The sequence below is a fragment of the Melospiza georgiana genome, chromosome 17 (assembly GCF_028018845.1).
Source record: "Melospiza georgiana isolate bMelGeo1 chromosome 17, bMelGeo1.pri, whole genome shotgun sequence".
NCBI classification, from domain to species: Eukaryota; Metazoa; Chordata; class Aves; order Passeriformes; family Passerellidae; genus Melospiza; species Melospiza georgiana.
In genome coordinates this window covers 6,719,513-6,743,836 of record NC_080446.1, presented here as the reverse complement: position 1 = coordinate 6,743,836, position 24,324 = coordinate 6,719,513, and the positions used below count along the sequence as shown (strand labels likewise).

General features: G+C 42.9%; 1 protein-coding gene across 7 annotated transcripts in view; it reads right to left on the bottom strand.

Annotated features, from left to right (window-relative positions):
- ZBTB46 (zinc finger and BTB domain containing 46) overlaps positions 1–24,324 on the bottom strand; it is a 48,958-nt gene that overhangs the window by 11,081 nt on the left and 13,553 nt on the right. For all 7 annotated transcript variants that reach the window (XM_058036515.1, XM_058036513.1, XM_058036519.1 and 4 more), the window contains 2 exons: positions 21,375–22,341; positions 5,188–5,469 (listed from right to left, as the gene is read on the bottom strand). In XM_058036515.1, coding sequence (XP_057892498.1) covers positions 5,188–5,469; positions 21,375–22,341 — 1,249 coding nt within the window. The remainder of the gene's footprint in view (positions 1–5,187; positions 5,470–21,374; positions 22,342–24,324) is intronic.

Below are 24,324 nucleotides of genomic sequence, written 5' to 3'. Positions count from 1 at the left end.
AACTGCCCTGAAGATCAATGGCAAAGCTAAATACAAATAAAGGTTGTGTCATCAATATCACTGTACATTATAAATTATAGTACAAACTTTAGCACATGCCTTGACGGAATATTGGAATGACATACTGAGCAGGTTGTTCTGTTTGAAATGCAAGGCGGCAAAACCAGAAGCAAATGTGGCATAAAATAAACAAATTCATATTTAAAGCACTCTATACCCTAAAGGCTTTTCCATTTCCAGCAAAAAACAGTCTGATGGAAGCCTTCAGGGATATAAAAACACCACTTTTTAATGCAGCTACAAACAACAAGTCACAGTTTACACTGTGTCCGAATACAATGCGCTGTGATCTGGGTGACAACAAAGCACGCGAGTGAAACCACACCAAGTTTCAAAATGTGAACAATCCCAAACCTTACTTTTTTATCAGCTATCAAAGGAAATTCTGCTCCTGTGCCACAAGCTGGATGTTTGATTTGCTTTCCTCGGCTTTGATGACAGATCAATATCTTTCCCAGTTGAGTTAATGCTGCTCAGCTGGGATAACAATGCTCCAAGGTTTCCTTCAGGTACTGCTCATCTGCTGCTGTTGTCATTTTAATGTAGGACAACAAAATGCCAAAAATTCAAGATAGGAAAAAATTCAGGGGGGAAAAAGGAATTTATCAGTATTTCCTGCTAGAAACTATTACCAGGAATCCAGCTCTACAGGTCCATAGCAGAATTCCTGCCTACAAAGACACAGATTCTTTTTCTTTACCCCTGAACATCCCAAACCGATTCAAACTGCCCCAAGGGCATCTCTGGGTTACAATTCCTTGAACTAATGGTATTTTAGCACACAGTAAAGATAAACCAGTGAAGCCTGGCTTGATGAATTCTTTATTAGCACCTTCCCAGAGTTTCACAGGTTCCAAAAAAACCTCTGCATTAAAGCAAAAGCTAAGGCTAATGAACAGGCAATGAAATAAAGCACACAGAAGCAATAAACTATCATCCAAGGTATACAAACACACAAAGATGTACAACACAACAAAGGTGAGTTTTCAAACAATAATCAGTATTTATTTGGTTTCAACAACTGCAAGTAACACAAGAAGAGGGAAACCCACATCAATGACCCACACTTTGTACACAAGAACACAGATTTTTGTCCATTCTGACTTGTACTGTGAGAAACCCTTTTCCCTCTTAAACTTGTACTAAAATGAATTTTAAGCAAAAGTATTTTAACTTCTAAATCAGAAATCAAAACCACTTTCCTTCAGTCAGCTCTGCACACAGAAAATGAAGCAAGGGTTTAGCAATATTTGTGTGAATACAGAATTCTTGTGACAGCTGGACAGTAAAATATTGTGGAAAAGAGAAAGGCAAAGTAATTACATCTCATTTAAAACTGCATCCATTCTCCCCTAAATCTTCTTTTACCATGTATGAAAATTCCACACCAAACTGAATACCTTTAACTTCTTCCTGGGAAAGTTGACCACTGTGTAAAATGTATTTCTTAACATTCAGTGCAAGGATAAATTATTGGCTCCAATAAACCACTAACTAAAAATAACCTATTAGCTGGTTTGCCCAAAAGAAAAGGGCTCTGTGCACCACGTAATCACTTGGACTGGAAGCTTCATAGGAATTGCTTCTATAAACAGTTTCAGATGCCACAGGGTAAACAGGAAAAGCCAAACTTAGACATATAAAAAAGCCTTCAAATGTGCTATTCTGAAATGTGGAAGTCACCCTTTAAGGCAGTTGTCCCCCTACAACAATCTGAAAAATTTCTTTTTTTTTAAATGAGAAAACAAGGATGCAAGCTAACCACCTCATTTTCTGATGAAAATTAAAATTCTCATTCTCTTGGTTATACTTGGCAAAACCATCTCAAAACATTTGACTGAAGCCTTTGAGACTTCTGGCTGTGTGATGTAACCATGTGGAACAATGCTACCAAAGTTCAGGCTCATAAATGAAATAAGACACGTTATTAAAACAAGGAGCTCTGCAGAGCAGAGTGGAAATCACACAACAACCACCTGCTTTTGGAGACAAACCAGGAAAACACAGCAAGACCAGGAAAATTCATGGTGTCTTATCTGAAAGGCATCCCCAGCAACAACCAGGAAGGTTCAGTAACCAAGAGTTCCCCAGACAGCCTCAGTGTTACCCATGAGTAACTCACACATTTTTTCCTGCAAAATCTGCGTGTTCCAGGTTTCTGAGCAGCATATGAACAACGTCAATCTTGATCACACATCATGAACATCAAACTCTCAGAGCCCTTCAGCTGCAGGTTATCTGGCAACTGTGCTACCCAAATGGCAAGGTATTTCAATTTTTCCCTTATGATTTTAAATGAGTTTGAACTGGTTAGCTTCAGAAATTCACCATAGTGATACAACACCCCCGCACACACATTCTGGGCTTCATTTTCCACCAGCAGAATGTCAAGTTCATACCTCATATGATCAGATAATGAATTAGTTAAAAAGAACACGTAGTGAAATGAAAACCTTGGGATATCCTCTAATATCTAAAACAGGAAGAATTATGTGGAAGAGCAAGTGAAAACTTTTTATGTGTGCATTAACCTGGAGAATAATATCCCCTTTAGAAATGGCTCATCTGAATTTTAAACATGTTTAACACCCTCTTTGCATCTGCCCACCTCCATTAAGTCTTTTATCCTTCAGGAAAAAAAAAAATCAAAACAAAACCCGAATACTGCTCCTTCAGGCAGTTATGTACTGCAGTGCTTTCTAAGAGAAGATAATCCAGTGATAGCAGCCAAGATTAAAAAACACTTCACTTCTTTACAGTCAGAGAGACTGATCACTTATAATCCCTGAAATTAGTGCATTTCTTTTCAAACCAAGACAGATGAAAACTGCTGGGTTTGGTTGTCTTGTTAAATTCAGGCTTTTTCACTGTGCTCCTACCTACTCACTCCTCCTTTTTTTTTTTTTTTTTAATATAACACAGGACTTAAAATGACTCAACATCCTCAAATTGTTTTTGAAGAAAAATGTCAAAAACACCTACAAAGCCAGCACCAACCTAGACTGTGCTTTTACATCTCCACAATCTTCCTACCACTTGCTTCACTGTCATTTTACACACTGAAAATTCTCATCAAACTTGATGTTCTGTTGTATTCAGTAATGACCACTTAAAAGGGAATCTTATATCACAAGATCTTTTTCAAGTGATTAAAATAAATTGATACCTGTGAATCTGAATAAGATGAAAGAAAAAGATTTCTCTTAACTCCTGGCTTCTATAAAAATCCTCTTACCAGGCCACAGCCACATCCCTGACTGCTGTGAGAGCTACAGACCAAGCAGGGTGTGTTCCTTTTGACTTGGGCATTTCACTTTGCTTCCATAAAGATGAGATAATTGAAGCTCAGCTGAATGAAATTCAAGTAATAGCGAGAAGACTGGAAAATAAGGACCTCAAATACAGACTGGACAGGACCTCTGGGCCATGGCACCCCTCAGTGGGATATCAACTACCCCCTTTTCTAAATATATCAAGTTTATTTTAAACCCAGCTGTCCCCTGCCTGCACCATGCCCATCCCCAAGCTCTGCTTCTCGGGTGGTTGGGAAATCTCTAATTTTGAACCTGGATTTATGACTGCTTCATACACATTTATCTTTATGTCAAGTGGTGCTTCAGTTCTTAAGTATAACCTAAAATCCTCCAACGAGGAGAAGGATGATGGATAGAGGGCAGCCCCGTCATTATTCCAATTTATCAAGACACAAGATGAAATTGCTGATTTCACCTGCCAGGAGCCACAGACCCGAAGCCGTGGTGCATCCATCACCCATGGTCACACGCCAGCCAGGCTCCCGCCCCTCCCTGTGCCAGCTCAGGGCACCCTGCCACTGAACTGAGCCACATCTGTGCTGCTCCCCTGCAACTGAGGGATTTTCAACCCTGGAGCCCAGTCTGAACCCTCTAAATCTGATTTAACAGGAGATCCTTCGGGAAGTGAGTTACTGTGAAAGAAACCAGAACACTGCACCAGCCATTCCCCACAAATATTTAAGCTACAGAATAAGGTACAGAAACTTCAAGGTTTTTGGATTTTTTTTAAAAACAATCCCATTGTTCAGACATGAGAAGTGAAAAGAGATGCCAAGTCTGACAGTGCATTGTGCAATTATTTCCCTTTGTCACACAACTGACTTTGGGGTCAGCTGGGCACTTGGATGGGGCTGGGAGCACCCTGGTCTAGTGGAAAGTGTCCCTGCCCATGGCACGGGGCTGGAAAAAGGTGATCTTCAAAGTCCCTTATAACCCAAAGCATTCTGCAATTCTGTGATTCATTCTCCAATTCTATGACCACTAAAGTAATCTATCTTTTCCCATTGAGGAAACTAAAAGAAAATAGAATAATAGGTATCCCTAAGTGACCTTTCATTCTATTTACTTGGTCAGTTTTCTCAGCATAGATAAAGACAAACCTTTTCTTCTGGAAATTAACATGTAGTACTCAGAAAACTGTTGCTTGCTCTATTCTATTTCACAAATGATGTATCTTCTCAGAGCATTACTAAAATAGAACACTAATAATTTCTTTCTTTATGCACTAGAGAATCAGGCTGCAATGAAGAAAGCACAAAAATATGCTGAAAAATCAGCTGTCCACTCCTAATGGTTCACATCAGCTGTCTCCAACAGATCACCAGTAGGAAAACATTCATTTCCAGGTGCAAGAATAACAAAATCAATAGCTGCTCACTACTTGCAGGTCTAAAATTAAACTGCAAGAAGTAAAGATCATGCAGTCAACAACATCCCAATTGTTTCCACAGACACAGGAGCAACCTTCAAGCTGTTCAACATCAATCAAGTTTGGATTCAAAACCTTTCCCATAACGACTCAAATACTTTATATTTTGTTTGTAAGCACCATTGTGCAGACGAGTGAAACAGAAATCTGAGGGCAAGCACTACAGGCTGGATATTTTCTTCAATGACTTCAGCAGTTAACAACAAAGCTGGATCAACATCAGACTAAAGTTTCCATATTTTACGGAAAGTGGGATTAAGCAGGACTTAAACCAGCAGCAACAAACGAGGCGGTGACCTCTATTTTCTTCTCACTAAAGATTTCCCTTAAAGAAACGCTAAAAAAAATTTAAAATATAGAAAAAAAAATAGAAGAATAACTTACGGGAGAGCGAGTGGGTGCCTTTGGGGAGGTACTCGAAGAGCAGCGAGCTGTCCTCGCTCAGCATGTCGGCTTTCAGCGACAGCAAGCTGTTCTTGCTCATCAGGGCCGCGCGCAGGTTGGCGACAGTGGCGGCCTGCAGCGCGTCCTCCTTGTCCGGAGTCAGGGGCTGCGGGATGTAGCTGGGCTCCCCCGCCAGCAGCGCCTCCTCCACGCTGCCGTAGGGCTCCGGCCGCTCCACCCGGCTCTCCGAGCTGCTGGGCTCCGTCCCGGCCGCATCGGCGCCTGCAGCGGGGGAGAGGCGGTCAGAGACACGGGGGCACTGCGGGAGCGGGGCAGCAGCGCAGCCAGGAACGCAGCGAGGTTCTGCTGGCTTTGCTGCTCGCGGGGAGCGCTGCCCTCACCCCCTTTTCCTGCCCCCATCCCCCTTTTCCTGCCCTCATCCCCCTTTTCCTGCCCCCATCCCCCTTTTCCTGCTCTCACCCCCCTTTTCCTGCCCCCATCCCCCTTTTCCTACCCCCTTCCCGTTTTCCTGCCCCCATCCCCCTTTTCCTGCTCTCACCCCCCTTTTCCTGCCCCCATCCCCCTTTTCCTGCCCTCACCCCCTTTTCCTGCCCCCATCCCCCTTTTCCTGCTCTCACCCCCCTTTTCCTGCCCTCACCCCCTTTTCCTGCCCCCATCCCCCTTTTCCTGCCCTCACCCCCTTTTCCTGCCCCCATCCCCCTTTTCCTGCCCTCACCCCCTTTTCCTGCCCCCATCCCCCTTTTCCTGCCCCCATCCCCCTTTTCCTGCCCTCACCCCCTTTTCCTGCCCCCATCCCCCTTTTCCTGCCCCCATCCCACTTTTCCTGCCCCCATCCCCCTTTTCCTGCCCCCATCCCCCTTTTCCTGCTCTCACCCCCCTTTTCCTGCCCTCACCCCCTTTTCCTGCCCCCATCCCCCTTTTCCTGCCCTCACCCCCTTTTCCTGCCCCCATCCCCCTTTTCCTGCCCTCACCCCCTTTTCCTGCCCCCATCCCCCTTTTCCTGCCCCCATCCCCCTTTTCCTGCCCTCACCCCCGTTTTCCTGCCCCCTTCCCCGTTTTCCTGCCCCCATCCCCCTTTTCCTGCCCCCATCCCCCTTTTCCAGCCCCCATTCCACTTTTCCTGCCCTCACCCCCTTTTCCTGCCCCAATCCCCCTTTTCCTGCCCTCACCCCCTTTTCCTGTCCCCATCCCACTTTTCCTGCTCTCACCCCCTTTTCCTGCCCTCTTCCCCCTTTTCCTGCTCTCACCCCCTTTTCCTGCCCTCTTCCCCCTTTTCCTGCTCTCAGTCCCCTTTTCCTGCTCTTATCCCCGTTTCCATTTGCTCCCAGCACATATCACAGGATGGGTTTTATACAGAAATGTTACAGTTAAAAAAACCCCAAACTCATCAGCCACTTTACAACATGTAACTATAAAGAAATTGCATAAAAATATAACACATTAGTAACAAATATATCAATCACTGAACCCTTTGCCTGCCCTCATCCCGCTTTTCCTGCCCTCAGACCCCTTTTCCATTGGTTCCCAGCACATATCACAGGATGGCTTTTAAACAGAAATGCTACAGTTAAAAAACCCAAACTGATCAGAAACTTTACAACATGTAACGAACTATATAACCATAAAGAAACTGTATAAAAATATAACACATTAGTAACAAATATATCAATTACTGAACCCTTTTCCTGCCCTCAGCCCCCTTTTCCATTGGTTCCCAGCATACATCACATGATGGCTTTTAAACAGAAATGTTACAGTTAAAAAAACCCAAACTGATCAGCCACTTTTCAACACGTAACTATAAAGAAACTGCATAAAAATATAACACATTAGTAACAAATATATCAATTACTGAACCCTTTTCCTGCCCCACACCTGGGGTTCTGTTTTTCCAGCCCCTTCCCTCCTGCCTCACCTCCTGGGCTTCAGTTCTGCACCACACACTATGAAGACAAGGCAGAGGATGTGTATTTTACCACAGCCTGGATAAGATTATTTATTAATCTTAAACTAAGATTTCAGGATAGTTTGACAGTACTGAAATTACATTCAAAGGTTTAAGTTGTGTTTTCTCCCTAAGTTAACATTTCACTTAGCACAAATTTTCACTCTTTGTTTCTTGCCCATGATGAAGGTTTTGAGAAGCACAGTAATAAATAGCCTCTAATAGTGGGGTGATGGGTATAGACCCCTGGGGTCACTTTCTGAAAAATTCACAGCAACCATTGGTTCCCAGCATATATCACAGGATGGGTTTTATACTGAAGCGTAACAGTTAAAAGAAAATATATATCAGCCACTTTACAACATGTAACTACAAAGAAACTGTATAAAAATATAACATATTAGTAACAAATACATCAATTACTGAACCCAAACAAAACAAAAAAAGCTATGATAAAGTAAACTCCTTTCTGCAAAAACACAGTTTATTTTTGTGGTTTTGGGAGGTCTAATTGAAGAGCCTCCATTGTTTGAACTTTGACTCTCTTATCAGCTTAAATAATTTATGTATTTTTGTGTAAAGGAAAATGACTCTCAGACTCCTCTCTATTCTTCACATGAAACAACAAAAATTACACACAAAAAGGGCTGTTAGCCCATTTAAAAGTGCATAAAACAAATTGCAATTACCTACTCCACAATCTGCAGCAGCAAACACAGCTGACACACTCAAAGCCCAGCTGAGCACCTGGCAAACGGAGCTGAAGCTTCCCAACAAACTTATGCCTTTGTGGCATTTCTCCTATCAGGGAGAAGGAAAAACATCCATATCCAAAGAGAAGGCTACAGATAATGAGCTATCAGATGGAGAAAGAAGCTGTTTTGCAGATCCTGAATATTTTATTGCCTCCTAGTTTAAAAGAGATTTAAATCTACTTAATGCAAGAGGGAACTATTAGAGCTCAAACCAGTGGTAGGACACTTACAAAATTAATACCTGCTGCTTCCACAAATTCACTTTGCACTCTTCAGGGCAAGGAATTCAGGTATTGCCCACACACAGCACTGCAATAAACTCACTCCTGCACAGAAGCTCAGGAGAAGGGAGGAGGCAGATGGGGACAAACCAGCCCTTGGTTTCCACAACTTCAAACCAGGGCAAGGCATTAATCTGCAGAGCCTTATTAAAAAATGCTAATGAGGACATTGGTACCGTGCCCACCTCCTGTAACCTGGAAAACAGCTGAAGGAAGATCATTATTTTTATCTCCATTTCACAGGTGGTGGCTGCCAGAGGAAGACGTGGGGACTGGCTCAAGGTGCCCAGGCTGCAGAGCCAGGAGCAGCCAGAAAATTTCCCAGTCCCAGCTCAGGGCACATCAGATTCCACAACATGTTCAGATTGGTTTTACTAAGCTGCACTGTTCTGCCAGTACATCCTACTACTAAAGTTGTTCCTTTAAAAAACAAACAGCCTCAAAGCAAACAAGAAGGAAAAAGCAATCATAGGCAGAGTGCTCCCACACCCCAGAGAGGCACGGAATGCCCAAGGCTGGGGGCTACAAACACAGTAGGAAGTTCATAAATGTGAACTACCAGAGATGCTCTCTGTTTAAAACAAGCCATTTTCCCTCCTCCATCTGTGTTTTGCTTGTATAATTTCACATTATCAGTTTTATTAAATCTTAGCCAAGCAGAAGAATTGAAATGCTTTGAATTTTTATGTATTTTGTCATCCCACCGTTAGGGGATCACAGGATATCCACTTTTCTAGATGATAATGAAGGTTTTTTGAAAACAAGCCAGCATGCCTACATAAAGGAAAACTACAAGACAGTAAAAACCAGCAGCTGTTACAAAACGTGGTGAAGGAAGCAAATGAAACTTTAGCCCATTAAACTGGTAAGGTAACAGAGCTTCACCACATCAAAGCCACAATAACACCACTGTCCCACTGCCTGCATGGGGAATCACAGCACATAACTCAGGCCAGAAAAGGGTGTCTGCCCACAAAACTGCATTCCCAAATAAGCAGGCAGGCAGGGAATCACCTTGTGCTTTGTGCACTCCTTTTCAGAGCCTGTACAGCTGCTGATTGACAGTTGCCAGAATTGGCTGCACATAAACACTAATTGCTAAAACACACGCAGATTAATTGTAACCACAACAAGACATTAAATGTTCCTCAAAAGCCAAGATTAGAGACAGACAGCGAAATAGATGCTTCAGAGCTTCCAGTATTTATAGCTGATGTAATCTAATCAAACACACATTATGGCAAAATAAATATCCACTTAGTCACATAAGTACTAAAATACTCTCAGCACACCAAAACCCAAAAAAATGCACCAAGTTCCTCTCCACAGTGCCTCCAAAACCACTTCTCCTTTCTCTAGAATGCAGCTCCTTTTAACAAGATTTAGCCAAAGAATTATATGAATCAAAAGCATCCGTCACTTCCCAGTAATCCAAACTGTTTACTACAGAGCCTCAGCCCCATGTAAACCAGGCTTTAGTCAATGAGCTTCTATTCTGCAATTATTCACTGCCACGGGCCCAGAGCTCCATCCCAGCCCTCCAGAGCTCGTTTTTCACCCTGCTGGGACAGCCCAGTGACTGCAGGGCTGCACACGCAGGAAATCCCGAGCTAAACACGGGATTAATGCTGCTCGAAAACTGAGCTCATTAGTCTCTTTAGCAAATCATTATTTTGCAGTTATTCTATTACACCAGCCCGCTTTCCAAAACACAGAAGCTTTAGAAAAGCTTTCTTAAATTTGTTGACTTGGGTGAATATTTTATTATTAGCTTTTATTGTCAAATAAAACACAGAGTTTATTTTCTGACAATTTTGGCCACAGTGCTTCCATACAATTCTGAAAACAACAGTAAAGTTCTTAACTACACATGAAGCATCATCTAATAGGTATACAAGGACTGCAAGAACATTCTCACAGAGGTCACCCATCCCAGCTGAACTCAAAACACACTTCATTCCCAGCCACACAGGCCAGGCAGGCCTTAACAGATCCATGAAGAGGAATAAACCTCACACCAGGACAACAGGAGCAGTAAAATATTCCCAACACAGCCAGGGTGGCTACTGTGTGAGCTCTGGAAGTCCTATAAACTGAGCTCCTGTCACAAACCCAGGAATGGGAAAAGCAAGTTGCACCAGTCACAAAAATTCAAGCACTACAGACATCTGTCAGCCCCTTGGAAAGGGCTATGGCACAAATCAAAGTAATGCAATGTACTAAAAGTATCCAAATGTTAATGTGATAATTTATTTTCAAAGATCTAGGAAGAAGCTGACAGTAAAAAGCATAAAACCTAGTCCAACAACTGAACAAAACACACATGCCATCCCAGAAACAGCAAGGAAAGGCTCCATTTTAAAGACTCCATTCATTACCTTAATTAATTACTTTAATACACAAACCAATTTTTTCTCTTGTATTTCTTCTCTCTGCTTTTGTCATTTTTTCTCATTACAGCTTAAACTCAGCTGTTACCAAAGTACCTCCTCAGCGTCTGCTTCTCTCACACCACTTATTTCTTGTTTGTTCTGTGTTTTAACCTTCTCACTAAACCCCCAGTGGGGTTTCCCAGACTCCCAATGCTATTATTCTCTTTCATAGTTCTTTTTTTTTTTTTTAATTATTTTTTTCCTCTTTTCATCCTTTATTCCTGCTCTCTCATGTAGACAGTTGAACACCTAGAAATCAGGAGCTGGAGAACTAAACCCATGAGAAAGGAGTGAATAAAAGCCACACAAGGTTGCATCTGCTGCTGGAAAACTCAAAGTAGAAACAAGCTTTATTCCCAAGAACTAAGAGCAGAGTTTTGCAAGGTCTCTCTCTCTCTCTCAATATTGCTCTTTTCATTACAGTCTGGAGGTAAGAGGGGATCAGAAATCTGTCATCTCCTCCTCACAGCCCCGTTCAGGGTGGCAGGAGCACAAAGCAGGGACGTGGTGGCCCCAGTCTCTGGGGCTGTGTGACAGAGGTGACCCCCAGCAGTGAGGGGGAGCCAGCCACAGGCACAGGAGTCCTTCAGAGGAGGAGAACAGAGCCTCACCTGCCATTTACAGAGCTTTGAAGCAGCTCCTGTGTGTTTCTCCGCCTGCCTGGCAAATTTCAGGAATCTTTGAGGAGCCCTCTCAAGCTGCACTGGAGTGCAGGGGTGGTTCATGAGCACACCTTCCTCAGCACCTGGAATAAACTCCCTGCAAGCCCCACAGCCCCCAAAGACACTGGCAATTCAAGGTATCTGCCACAAAAACCTCCTGAGCCTTTTCTGTAGCTGACCCCACCTGCAGGAGCCAATTTGGCAGAATTAGGGTGGAAAGGTGAACTGGAGGGCAGACACCTCTGGGGACAGGAGTCCGGCTGTCAGCAAGGCAAGAACCCAGGAAAATCCAGTCTGGAGAGAGGAGCAGCTGGACCTAATCTGAAGCAGCATCACCATCAGAGAGTGAGAAGTCATCCTGACCTAGGGCAGCATTACTGCTCTGTCACCTGGAGTCATCTTTAAGAACTGGAGAATAAATTAGGTTGAAAGTGACTTGAGAGCTATTTTAGAGTAAGATTCCAGTGGCTTGTACAGCCCAGTTGTGAATATCAGCAGGGAAGACGGAGTACAACTTCCCCAGATCCTTCCTCCACCTTTTGTGAAGAATCTCCTTCTTTCACCCTGTGAGAATCTCCCTTCCTTTAACTCATCCATTACCTCTCACCCTTTCTCAACCTACATCTGAGAAGGGTCTGGCCCTGGTTAATCCACCTACCCCCTTCTCTTCTCCAAGATTCTAAAGCAAGCTGTCTCAGCCTCTCCTCACACATCATCTTGATGGCCTCAGCTGCTCTTGCTCAAGCTTGTCAAAGTCTTTCTTGGCCTGGAGATGCCCAAAGTGGATCCTGAACTCCAAATGCTGTTCCTCAGGCAGGCAGCCAGCCTTGCCTGGCTGCGAGGGCACACAGGCTCCTCCTCAGCTCCTTACTCACCAGGAGACATTTTCTGCAAAGCTGCTTTTCCTCTCCTTGGCTGCCAACCCAGACTGCTGCACAGGGTTATCCTGTGCCACATGCAGGACTTCACACTTGTCTTGGTGGAATTGCTGCTGTGCCTGGCACTGCTGCCTTCCAGCCAATCATCCCTCCCAGCCTGGTGCCACCCAACATCCCACCACACTGTTGTTAATTAATAAAGTCAACAGCATCAGGTCTGGAAGCAGCCTGGGATGGATGTGGGGCAGATGTTTTGGATCTCCTGCACACAGGCTGGATAATTTTTAATGTGTTGGAAAACATGATTTTTTTTTCTGTTTACAAGCAGAAAGGGAAGAGATCCCAGCATCAGCAACTTCCCCCATGCCAAATTCCTGCACCCTCCCCTGCTACTCCCTCAGTGGCACCAAGACTACACATATAGTTGTGATTGAACTTGAGACAGGAACTAATATGTTAAAAATAAATTGATTTATTTAAAAAAAAGTTATATTTAAATGCAGATCAGTTCCCCTGTGTGGTTCTCTACATGGTCACACAGAGATTTTCACCGGAACAACTGCAGGAGAGCGTGGGGGTGCAATTCAGCACCAAAGGAAAGTGGGAGCCACTGAAGCCACTTAAACTCAGCTTTTGTTTCAGGTGCACTGACAAAATGTGACCCAAAAAAACTTAGGTGAAATAAAAGACTTAATTTTCTGAGGTTCTTCAACCTATCTGGGTCAAGTATCTGCCTGACAGTTGATTTTATCTAGAATTCCAGGGATGATGTTTCTTGTGTAAGTTTAGGAAGGTTTGGCTTGATCTCCTTCTGTACAAAAGGCAATTAATTTTTAAACTCTCAGGGAAAAATAAAAAAAAAGAAAAAATAGCTTTCATTTCATAGTGTGGTTTTTGATTGGGAATTAAAAAAAAAAAAAAAAAAAAAAGAGCACACAAGCTGGCAGAAAAATGACAATCTTTTACCAGCTGCTAAAAATATCCTTGAAGTTTGTATTTCAGTTCCCTCCTCCTTTCCAACAGAAATCTTCCAAAAGTGTTTCACAACTCACTATTTGTTAAGCAAACCCCAGCATTCTCACCCACTGCAATATTTACATGGGGAAGTGATGCCATGAGCTATATTGGGTTTGATTTGCACTATTTTACAACCATAACAGCAGCCATGTGGATACAATAAATGTGCACAGCATTCAGAATCAGCTCCAATTTCCTCAAGCAGGAAACAATCAAGCAAACATAGATATTTAACCACAACACATACGATCATTAAAAACTCTCTTTTTGTTGAAGGCTGTGAGATTTCTTAAGTGAATCCTCATGGAATCTTGGTGTCCTTCAGGCTGTGCTTTCCCAACCCTCTTCTTCCAGGTTTGAGCCCTACCACAGCTTCTCCACCACCACTCAAAGCAGGGTGACCTGGGACTGTCAGGATTTGAGTTCTGAAAAACTCTGTCCTGCAGGAAAGCGCCAATTTCCACTGTTGCTCCTGTTTCTGGAGGGCTCAGAAGGAGCCCATGCCAGCTCCAATATAATTTTCCAGCCTACAGCCATAGGATGATCACTCTCTGTGTTTTACCAACAGAAACATTCTCCTCACCAGCTCTAGAACACTCCTGCTAAAATAAACCAGCCTTGTTCTACACAAATATGACCTGGTTTTATGTTGCTATTCCTGCAGCATGTTCCAAACACAAGTGTATCCCCATCTTTGTCTTCCTCAAAACAGTAATCAGTGTACAAATAACTGGAAAATTCCCTCCACTTCTCCAGGTAGCTGGAAAAAAATAATCAATTTTCATCCCTTTCCCGTAATATTTGTTTTTCTACCGTTGAATCAAGTTCTGCAGACTCTTTCCTGTGGTCAGCAAAAGGAGCTCCTGGCCCAAACCCTGCTGCTTTTTGCTGCTTCCCCACCTCCTGTCAGTGACCTCAACTCAGCTGTTCCTTGGGCTACAGAGCAAACCTGGCCAGCTGCTGATCTTCCTAAAAAAGACAGAACAGAATAAATCCAAAAAAGAGAGTAATGGTTTAACTGGGTGAGTTAATTGTTTTAGAAACTATCCTAAGTGGGATAATAAAGTATCCGTGGAGCAAGGAATGACTGGGCAGTGCAGAAATACCTTAAGCCACTCTTGTTTCTCCAAAGTATGCAGAGAATTGTAGAGTAACTTGAGACTATCACTTTAACAGTAGTGCAAGCTTAACCTCTTTTTCCAAGTCTCCTAATTCAGGCAATAAAAGGAGTGACACTATTCCCTGCTGCTCCTCAGGACAGAGGCAGACACAAACACGAAGGGACAGAAATAAAACATTCAAGTACCACGTTAAATATGAATATTAGCGCTCGTGATATGACAGAATGCTGAGTTATAAACTCTGAAAATCCTCAGAACAAATATTTACCTTTAGAAACAAGTGCCTTGAAAAAAAAAAAAAAAAAAAAGAGAGAGTAAAAAATTAATCAGAGACCAGTACAGAAAAGCTTGGGTTTGATTCCCAGGCATTGCATCTTCAGAATTAATTCCTACTACATTTTAATGCAAAAGCAGCACTGCAAATAAGGAAATTAAAGTCTTGAACAGGGCTGATTGCAAAGTAGGAATAGAATTTATGTTAAAATGCTAAAAGCTTCTTGATTTCTCACTCGTAATTTCGAAGTAAAGAGCCGAAAAAGGGGTAAAAGGTTTTTTGAGAAGTTGAGATCTCCCTAAAGAAGAGCACAAGGAATAAATAAAATAGTGAGAAGAGAGAGGGGAAATGCCTCTGACCTCTGGAGTTCAAGCAGATTAACAGAATCAGAACTGCTACCAGGGGGAGGAGGAAGAGGAGGAGGAGGGCTTGGGAGCCTGGGGAAAATGGAATGCAGGGTGGGGAAAGGAAACAGACACTGAGCATTGAGCTAAAGCTGGTTTAGGGTGGAACCTTTTTAAAGCCAGGGTGTAGCCGGGGAGTAAGTGTGTCTGGGTTTAAAGCAATGATTTTAGTTTCCAAACTTGAAAATAACCTGACCTAACCCTTCAATAACAGAAACTCCAAAGTTACTCCTGCAAAGATTGTATCCTAATAGCTCCATTAGCCTGTAGCTGCGGTGATACAGAGAACCTGAATTATTCACTCTGCTAAATTCCCAATATGGACACAGATCAGTGGTCTTGGGGGTCAGAGATTTGTTTTTTTCCTTTGGTTTTGCATTTTGAGGCAACTCTCAGCCACCTCCACACAGCTTCAGGCACACCAAGAGTTTTCCAGAGAGGGTCCAGGAACCTGGGCAGCTCCTAAGCCCAAGGAATGCAGGCTAAGCCGATTTTGGGCTAAGAAAGAATTCAGGGGGTGGCACAAGAGCACAGAGCTGTAACCCCTCCATGCCTGGCTGCATCACTGGCCACAGGCTAACTAAATATCTCTCCCTCAATTGTAGCAAAGATTTTAACACCTTGCACCATAACTGCAATGTCATGGCTGTAAAAGAAGGTGGGAAAATGCAGTAATTAACTTAATTTTCCAAGTGGCAAGCAATTTGTAGTTTACTATTACCTACCAACACCTTTCCAATGACCTGTTTTAATCCAAAACATCTATCCTGCTTAAGAAGTGATCTTTCCAAAATGAGGCATAAAAAAGGTCTAAGAAACAAACTAAAAGTAGGAAATTATTAAAATTTGATTTATCTGACAACTGAAATTTTAGCCAGCCCAGTTTTCAGTCATGGCTGTAACAAACCATTAACACCTGAAGTTTTCCCATTGCAGCCAGGACTCAGACCATGGCAGGTGGACTGGAGACCCCCTCTCTTCAAAGCAAAATCCATTTAAAGGAAGAGTAACTGACTGCATTCTGTCCCAGTGACTTTTCTGGCTGGATAATTTCAACACTGCCCACTTCCAACACTTCTCTTAGCACCTCCTTCAATACATTAATTTTTGTCTTGTAGAACAAAGCAAAAATCTTTAGGAGTTCCTTAAACACCTGAATCCTGAGCACCAACACCACACTCATCTTTCCCCCCCTTTCTCATTTTGCAAAATCTGGATTCCTCTAGTTGGACCAATATGTTTGCCAAATACCACAATGGGAACAGGGGAATTTTCAGGGGAATTACTTATTTAATAATGACTTGCAAATATGAATCAGGGGAAGATCTGAAGATTTGCTGATAAAGGGACAGAGTCACAGAAGCCCAGCAGCTTGCTGAGAAAAAAACAACTTTGTTTCAAGAATAAAATCATCCTGTACTGAGGCAATCCACACATTCACCTGCCTGTGCTCAGGTCCGGAGACCTCACCTGCAGAAACTTCACTGAGTTCATCTGGAACAAGCTCTTCCTTGCCTGCCTCTGAAACCTTTTGCAATGTAAGCTCCCAATGTGATCCAACTGCTCAGCATCTGTGCTCCCCAACAGCTCCTGTAATCATAATTTGCTCTCTGGAAACCAGGACAGAAGAAGGGATGGGGAATGCTGAGGAGAGCAGCTGTCTCCAGGCTTCCCGGGGAGCAGAGCTCCTGCAGCAGCACTGCAGCCACACGTGTGGCTTTGGAAAAGCAGCAACTGCAACAGCTCCTCACCAGGAGGGAGGAAACTTGTGCATAATTAAAGATCTTGATGGGGAAAATGTTAAAGGAACTGTGAGCTCTGCAAAGTCAGGAGGATACAACAAAGTCCTGCTTGTCCTTCCCATGGAGGTCACCACTCTGGGCTTACTCAAGTCCTGAAGCTCTTCTGAACAGAGCACAGCAATTCCAATGCATGTGTTAAAGGAAAGAAAAGAGTTCCCAAACTGTGGTGCCTTTAGAAAGGGCTGCTCTGTTTTTAAAATAATTAGCTTCATTTCACAGTCAATTGGCACACAGAAATTCACTTGCAGCTTTTGGGTGCAAACACTCAGAAGTTGTGTGGGTGTATTTCCTTGGAAATAAATTCCTGAATCATAACTACCATGCTTGAACTAACACATTAATAAAGCTGTCAATAAATTCTTCAGAAGACACCCTTCAAGTGACAGTTTTCCATTACATGAAGAGGCAAAACCAGCAACACTTTGCTGGTTTAACAGTGAAGATATCCAGTCTCTTTTCCAAACACCACCTGATCCTGTACGCCTCAAGATGTGTAATCCTGAAAAACTTTTATCCAGCAAGGTTAAAGGAACAGGAACTTAAGGTAAATAAAGATGTTCAAGGCACAAGACTACTTCTGAATTTCATAAGCATCTTTGATATGAAAACTAACAAAAACTAAAAAACACGGTTCTTTAGAAAACCTCTAAAATTTAAGAAAAAGGCATAAAATAAAAGGCAGACCTGTTCTTCTGCCAAGTCCATGGAAGAAATTCTTCTTGGCTCAATTATGAAGAAAGTTATTATTTATAAAAGCCCATCCTTCAGTTTACTTTGGAGTAACTGCTGCTTCAAGTTAATGTGTCTTGATGAGGAAAACATATATTTGAATGTTTCCTACAAGGAATGACAGACTGACATCCTGAACAACCCAAACAGGATGAGAAAGACAAAATCTAATGTGTTTGATGCTAAACAGACAGTCCAAATTAATAAATAGAGACTAGCATGAAAAGATGGTGCTCATCAAGCTTTGTGTTTGACTGACACTGCCCTGAGAAACTGAGAGCTGAATCACAGCCCCAATCCTGCACCTCAGCTTTGCATTTGCATTGTTCTGCAAATCCCATTTGATCATTCTTTCTTGGATGAAAAAGACAATCTTCATGGCAGACATTAACAATCTCTTGCTATTTCCATTATGTTAGATTAACATTAATAAGATTACTCCAGACACTCCTTTTTATTTTAATCTCCAATGTTGTCAGATGCAAAAACTCTCAACAGCACCCCACCAGCATATGGGAAATCAATGGATTCACGAAGAATTTTCTTACCCTTTCAATTTAAATAAAATCTCTGTCTTTTTTTGAGATATCATTGATTTGTATTTAAATAGTCTACTTAAATATTTGTGATGCTTTAATACACCTGCCTGTACTGATAAGAATGTTTTTTTCCCACTGATAACAGCACCACTGCTGAGTGTGAATGAGCTGAGTTGTTTCAAAAGCCAAGTTTCAATAACTGCAATGTACTTCTTTGCAATGTAACAGGAATTAAATAATCCTATATATAATAGAGGAGTAGGAAGTATATTTTTCATTTGTGAATATCTGTCCCAAATAATCACTGTACTTAAAGGGTGATGCAATGGTTACTTGCAAGTTTCCTCTTCCAAAATGCTGCTGAAATGCAGTGCTGTTTGCAACCACGATCAAAAGAGTACCTTACACAATTTCAGGAGGAAGACTGAGCTGTGAAGAAGTATTCTCCCTAATCAGCTGTTGCATTTTCAGAATGCAATGTCTGTGTCAGCCCAGCAGTAGAGAGGCATTTGTAAACCATCCCAGTGAACTCAGCAAGAACTTCCAGCCTTAGCAAGCAGCACCTTAAAATAACTGAAAGGAACAGAAAAGTGAACAAGCCTCAAAGGTAACTTTCTTTCCTCCCAGTTACTTCTGAAAGAACATTCAACACCCATTTCCTCAGTGAGTGAGTAGCTTTCCATCTTAGCTGTGTACATTGCTGATAGGGATACTTCTAAATAAATGAGGTAAAAGAGAGTGCCAGACTATGAAGTCTGTTTTCAAAAATGAAACCTGACATGACTAAATCAAAGACAACTTCAAGCTGAAATTTAAGCACAGCCCAAATACTTGTTATGAGTGTCTGCACTGTGTCATTACCCATTTGCACATAAGAAAATCAATTATTCTTCACACTTAGGAGTCAAGTCTGCAACACCCCTACAGCACTGCTGAATTCCAATAGGAGAGGGAAGAATCTGGGGTACCAAAATCCAGCCTAAGCACTACCCTGTAGCTCAGGATATGAAGTTTGCTGGGAAAAATCTCCCATCTGCTGGATATGGGAAATACCCATGCAAGAGCAGAAGATCTGCTGCTTGCAGTGCCCCAGACAGGGATGTTTTTGGGGTAGCAGGGTTGCTTTTAATTCACAGTGAAAGATCAGCAGCCTCACCTGAGTGCCCATTTGATTTTCCCCAAACCACAGGTTTATCACAACCCGAGAGAGAGAGGCTGTCAGTCTGTGGACAAGGTGTCCAAGGCTAATGAAAACTGAACACGTATGGATCTCAAATCCTTTGAAATCATACTGAAAAAATCCCCAAAGACACCACAACCTGACCCACCACACAGGCAGGGACAATCCCTGCTGCTAAGCCCACATGCACCCATTCCACAATTTCAGGCCCCACAATGCAGGGGCAGAAACGAGAATTTCACCTGCATTCACCTCTCCAGATGGCCAATCTGGGGAGCCCAGAGCAGCTCAGTCTCCACACCCCCACCTTGTTCCTCACGGACACACTGCTCTCTCCCAGTTGCCACTGCCAGCACAGGCAGCCCCCAAACCTGTTCATTTTTCATTTTGGACAGCAAGAAGTCTTGTTGCTAATTTTTTTCTTTTCTTTTACCAGAACTATTGCTGGAATATTGAAACTCTTCCCCCAACCATCACCATCCAGTTGCCCTTTTCCCACCACTGAAACCACCTCCTTTATTGGAAACTGCATTTAAGGCAAGATTTGGAACAAATAATTTGATGTGCCTGCTGACATGCTGTCTCAGCACTGTGCTGAGTCAACCCCTCAAGCCATCTTCCTCTCATCTGAGAGCAGCCACTGCAATTTAATTCCTTAACAATTAGGAATTAAATAATCTAAGTTTCATTCAGCTTCCAGGAACCTCTGCTGTTGTGCACTATTTTCCATAAAGATACTCAGTCTGCACCCAGCTTTCCAGGAGGATCAGAGCTGCAGCTCTGTTTCTGCAGCCACTCCAAAATGTGTTTCACTGCAGGTACCTGTCCAAACCCACATCCCTCAGACAGCACAAGTGATGGAGCTGTTTCTATGGGATGCCATGGAAAATGAAAAATAGTTGCATGAGAACAGAGACCAAGCAATCCATGCTGAGTCTTCACTCAAAACAAGGATAAAATACATGCATTGCAAAAATTGAGATTCTTCATAAATCACTGTTGCCTGAAATTATCTTGCATTTTTCTTTTAAATGACGTTGTTTAGATTTTATCATCAGCTAATTAGAATAATTACATGCAATTATCTTGCTGCAGCAGATAACCATAAAACATAATAAATCTCAAGACATTTGCAGAATTACTGTTCAATGAAAACCACATTTAAACTCCAATATGTGAGCAACTTCAACCTCCTTTTTCAACCCATAAAGACTTTTAAGACTTTCAGTACTCTTTGTATTGTTTTTTAAATCCAAATTTGGCAACATAAAAGTCTATAATCTCCCACACCCTTCTCCTGGCTGACTTGGTATGCAATGAAACACAGGCTAACTCACAGCACAAAGTTCTTGAAGTCAGCTTGAGAGTTTACTAACACACTCCCGTAAGTTCTTAGAAAAAAACACCAAACTCCTAGTCCAGAAGCATTCCTGAATCTATTTACTGTCACAGATTAATGAATCAAACGGGCCAGTTATCTTGAGACAAAAAAAAAAGAAACTACTGAAGATTCAAAGGAAGTCAAGAAAACAATTTTCTTGCTGGCTACACACTTTAAACGCAGCCACTCGTCTCAGACCACAAGCAGTCACACATCAAAATGCACTTGAAGCCATAGTGATGCCTCAGAAAAACATGTTGTTCTTGAGAGTTACCAAACACTTATCCTGCCATTACCAGCAAGAAGCTATGGTGGTTTTCTTACCCAAGAGAAAGTGACACCTGAATATCAGGAAATTCTGAAGATGCTATCGGTAAGACTAAATTACACCTGCGTGTGTGGTGTAATTACCTCATCAATATACAGTGAAAGGAAAATTCTTCAACCTTGACATCAATGTCCACACCTGCTAAAATAAATTCTTTTGACCTTTTTTCTCATTAATTCCAACACTTAGTGGTGGTTTTGGGGTGATTCATGTCGTTCAAAGCCAAAACAAAACCACCACTTTTACAGGAGGACCAACCTCTATTGGGGCTCCTGACTGAACCACACAGTGCTTGGTGCTTCTCTTTTGCTGGCAATACAAGTTTCTACATTTTTGTATTTCTGGCAAGCTCCTATTTCAGAGGCTGATAAGATCATCCCATAAACAGATCTAATTAACTCAACGTTTTCATCCCCAAAAACTGGAAGAATGACTTACTTGGGTCTCGACTGCTGTACGGCCATCCTGAGGCAGGTAAAAGGGGCAGCACAGGAGAATTTGCCCTGCTGTCATCCTCCACTTGCTGTGTTATATGTCTGACAGTTTCTTTGTTTTTCCTGTTCTTCCTGCGGCCCGTGGGCTGCCAGCCATCCCCTCCTTGCTCTGAGAACCCACTCTGTATTGCACTATCCTTGGCAGAGTGCAGCTCACCCCCTCCGTAGTGGGACGGGGACACCTGCTCCTCTTTGATACGCATAGACCCATAGCCCATGTCACTAGCCCAGAGAGACTGGGATGAAATGTCTTCGTGGCTGTCTGCTTTTGGTTCTTGATCCTCTTTCCCATAACTGCTCCCTCCCTCGTGGCAGCTGGCAATGGCTGAGTCCCCAGAGGAGTTTGCTGGGCTGGTTCTCCGAGCCAGCCATGGGGATATACTCCTGCCAGCCACCACTGCCGAGATCAGAGCGTCCGTGCTGCTGCTGGAAGGGGCTCCCAGCTCATAATCAACGAGGTCCTCCGAGGCATCAGACTTGATGCTTATGTCCAGAGCTGCTTTGATGAAGTTGTGACAGGCCTGCACGATGTCTGTCATCTGCAGGTAGCTGGCGGCCGACATCACCTCGATGACGTTCCTGCTGGTCAGCGCCAGGTGTGCCGAGTACATGAAGTCAATGATTGCCTTAAAGCCCTGGGCGGTGACAATGTCCAGGTGGGTGACTGTGGCCTGGTCTGAGGTTTTCTGCACCTGGCAGTAGAGGGTTTTGAAGTAGCGGCTGCTGCCCAGGAGGACGTTTTTGTGAGCCTTGAAGATCTTGCCCTCCACGATGATGCAGACGTCGCACAGGATGCCGTGCTGCCGCTGCTCGTTCAGCTCCCGCAGCAGGTGACGGTAGTGGGAAGCAATTTCCATATCTTCCTTTCGGTTATTCATCTGGAGATCTTTATGTTTCCTCTTCCACAAGTCCTGCAGGGGGAAGGAAATGATAGGATTACAAAATCCAAGACAAACCTCGGGTTGTACCAAAAGAAGCAACGGGCTCATCTGGGAAGAGTGCCACAAATACAGCTACTGCCTGCAATGCCTCCACAATCATTACAAAATGCACCTTACTTTGGCCAGACTTCAAATAATTTACATTAAAAAGGACTAGATTTGAAGCCAATCCTCCAGTGGCTCGTAACATCCCACAGCAAATGTTTCTTTAAATTACTACAAACTGTAAAAAAAAAACCATCTGAAGTAAGTAGAGAAGAACAGCTGTCAGTTTTTACTGTGAATTTGTTGAAATCTGGTTTTGAAAGAGATATTGCACTTGAAACCATGCTCAGATGCCCACAGCCTACTGAGGGGCACACTGTAACACATTTTCCTCAAGGGAACAAGCATTGTGTGCAGCACATAGAGGAGCTGAAATCCTCAAACAGCAAGAGCCAATTGAACCCAGCACTTCCCTAGTTATACTCCCGTGGAGGGGCTGTAAAAATAGTTTAAAAGTCACAAGAGCAACAAGCAAATCCAAGACAAGCTCTAAGTCCCCACCCAAACTAAACTGGCAATAGATAACAACAATGAAATTAACGTTATTTGAAGCTGAACTACTTACAAGCAATACTTTGCAATAAACCTGTTATTTCCTTGCTTTACATCTCCAAGTTTACCCTGCAGCCATCCCCAGATACTGAGTAGAGAACTTCTCATGATCACCTAAAGAAAGGATCCTTATGACCAACATGAAGCTGAGAAAAATTCACAGGGCACTTGAACACCTTTCATAAAATTTGGCAGTATTATCCAAAATAAAAGGCTAGCTGGTGCCAGCAGCAAGGTATCTTTTAATTTATGCTCCAGCTTATCCTCCTCTTACACCCCAAAACAGAAAAGTCCTAAATGTTGACAGCAATCAGCAGTGTGAGGATTTTCAGATTGAATTTTCTCCAGTTACTATCTTTGCAACTCCATATTTACCTTTGATGTCACAGCTTTACAAATCCTCTGGCATTCAATTCTGCCATTTTCTCTAGATTATACTACTTTTTTGGAACTTATTATACAGATTTATCTACCACGGAACAGTGGTTTAATAGTCCAACTATTTAAGAGCACCAAGGTGAAGGATAGTTTACTCCTTTCTCTCAGAAGCTTAAAATTTGTTCCAATACAAAAAGTCCCAACTGTAGAATTGATATGAGTGTCCACATGTCAACACACAACTGTAAATTGGACCCAGTTCCAAATGTTATTATGTGCAGGCACACTCATCAGAAGCTTGGGTTTAGCTGCTGGTTGTTACTTATAAAAACAAAACCTCTGAGGTCGTACAGCCTTAAAGCACACATGGTTGAGGGTTAGCACTGGCTTTAAGGAGGAGCTCCCAGCCTGGAGCACCTTTCCAACATGCACAGAGCTCACACACAAGCTCAGCACCATCTGCTCCCACTGGCTCGCAGCAGTGGGCAGCGCAGCCGAGATTCAGGAAGTTTCCTTGGCACATTCAAGTGTGTTTCCTGGGCTGTGGAACACAGATCCACAAGTACCCTGCCCCCTTCCCCTGCCCTGTGCTATTATTATCATTGGCAGGAGCAAAATAGCTGCAGTTTAGTCACTGTGGGCTGGAAAAGCACCTCCCAGCCCACAGAACATCCGTAAGGAGGGAACCTTCTCCTAGAGAGACACCTGATGATTCAAAAGTTCAAGCTATGCAAGACTGCTCCAAGCTCCTCCAGTTCTTCAAGGATGGAGCTGCCTCTCTGCAGCCCCAAAAAATCCTAATTTGCAAGGCCAGCTGGTCCCTGATCTTTGAGAAATGTTTGCTTCCCTCTAGAGAGGAAAGACCTTCTTCCTGCAACACAGGCAGCATGAACTGTGTTCATCCACTTCAAACCATGCAGCTTTTCCGCAGAATTAAGCACAGAATGCACAGAGAAGCCAATATTTTCTTTTTTTTTT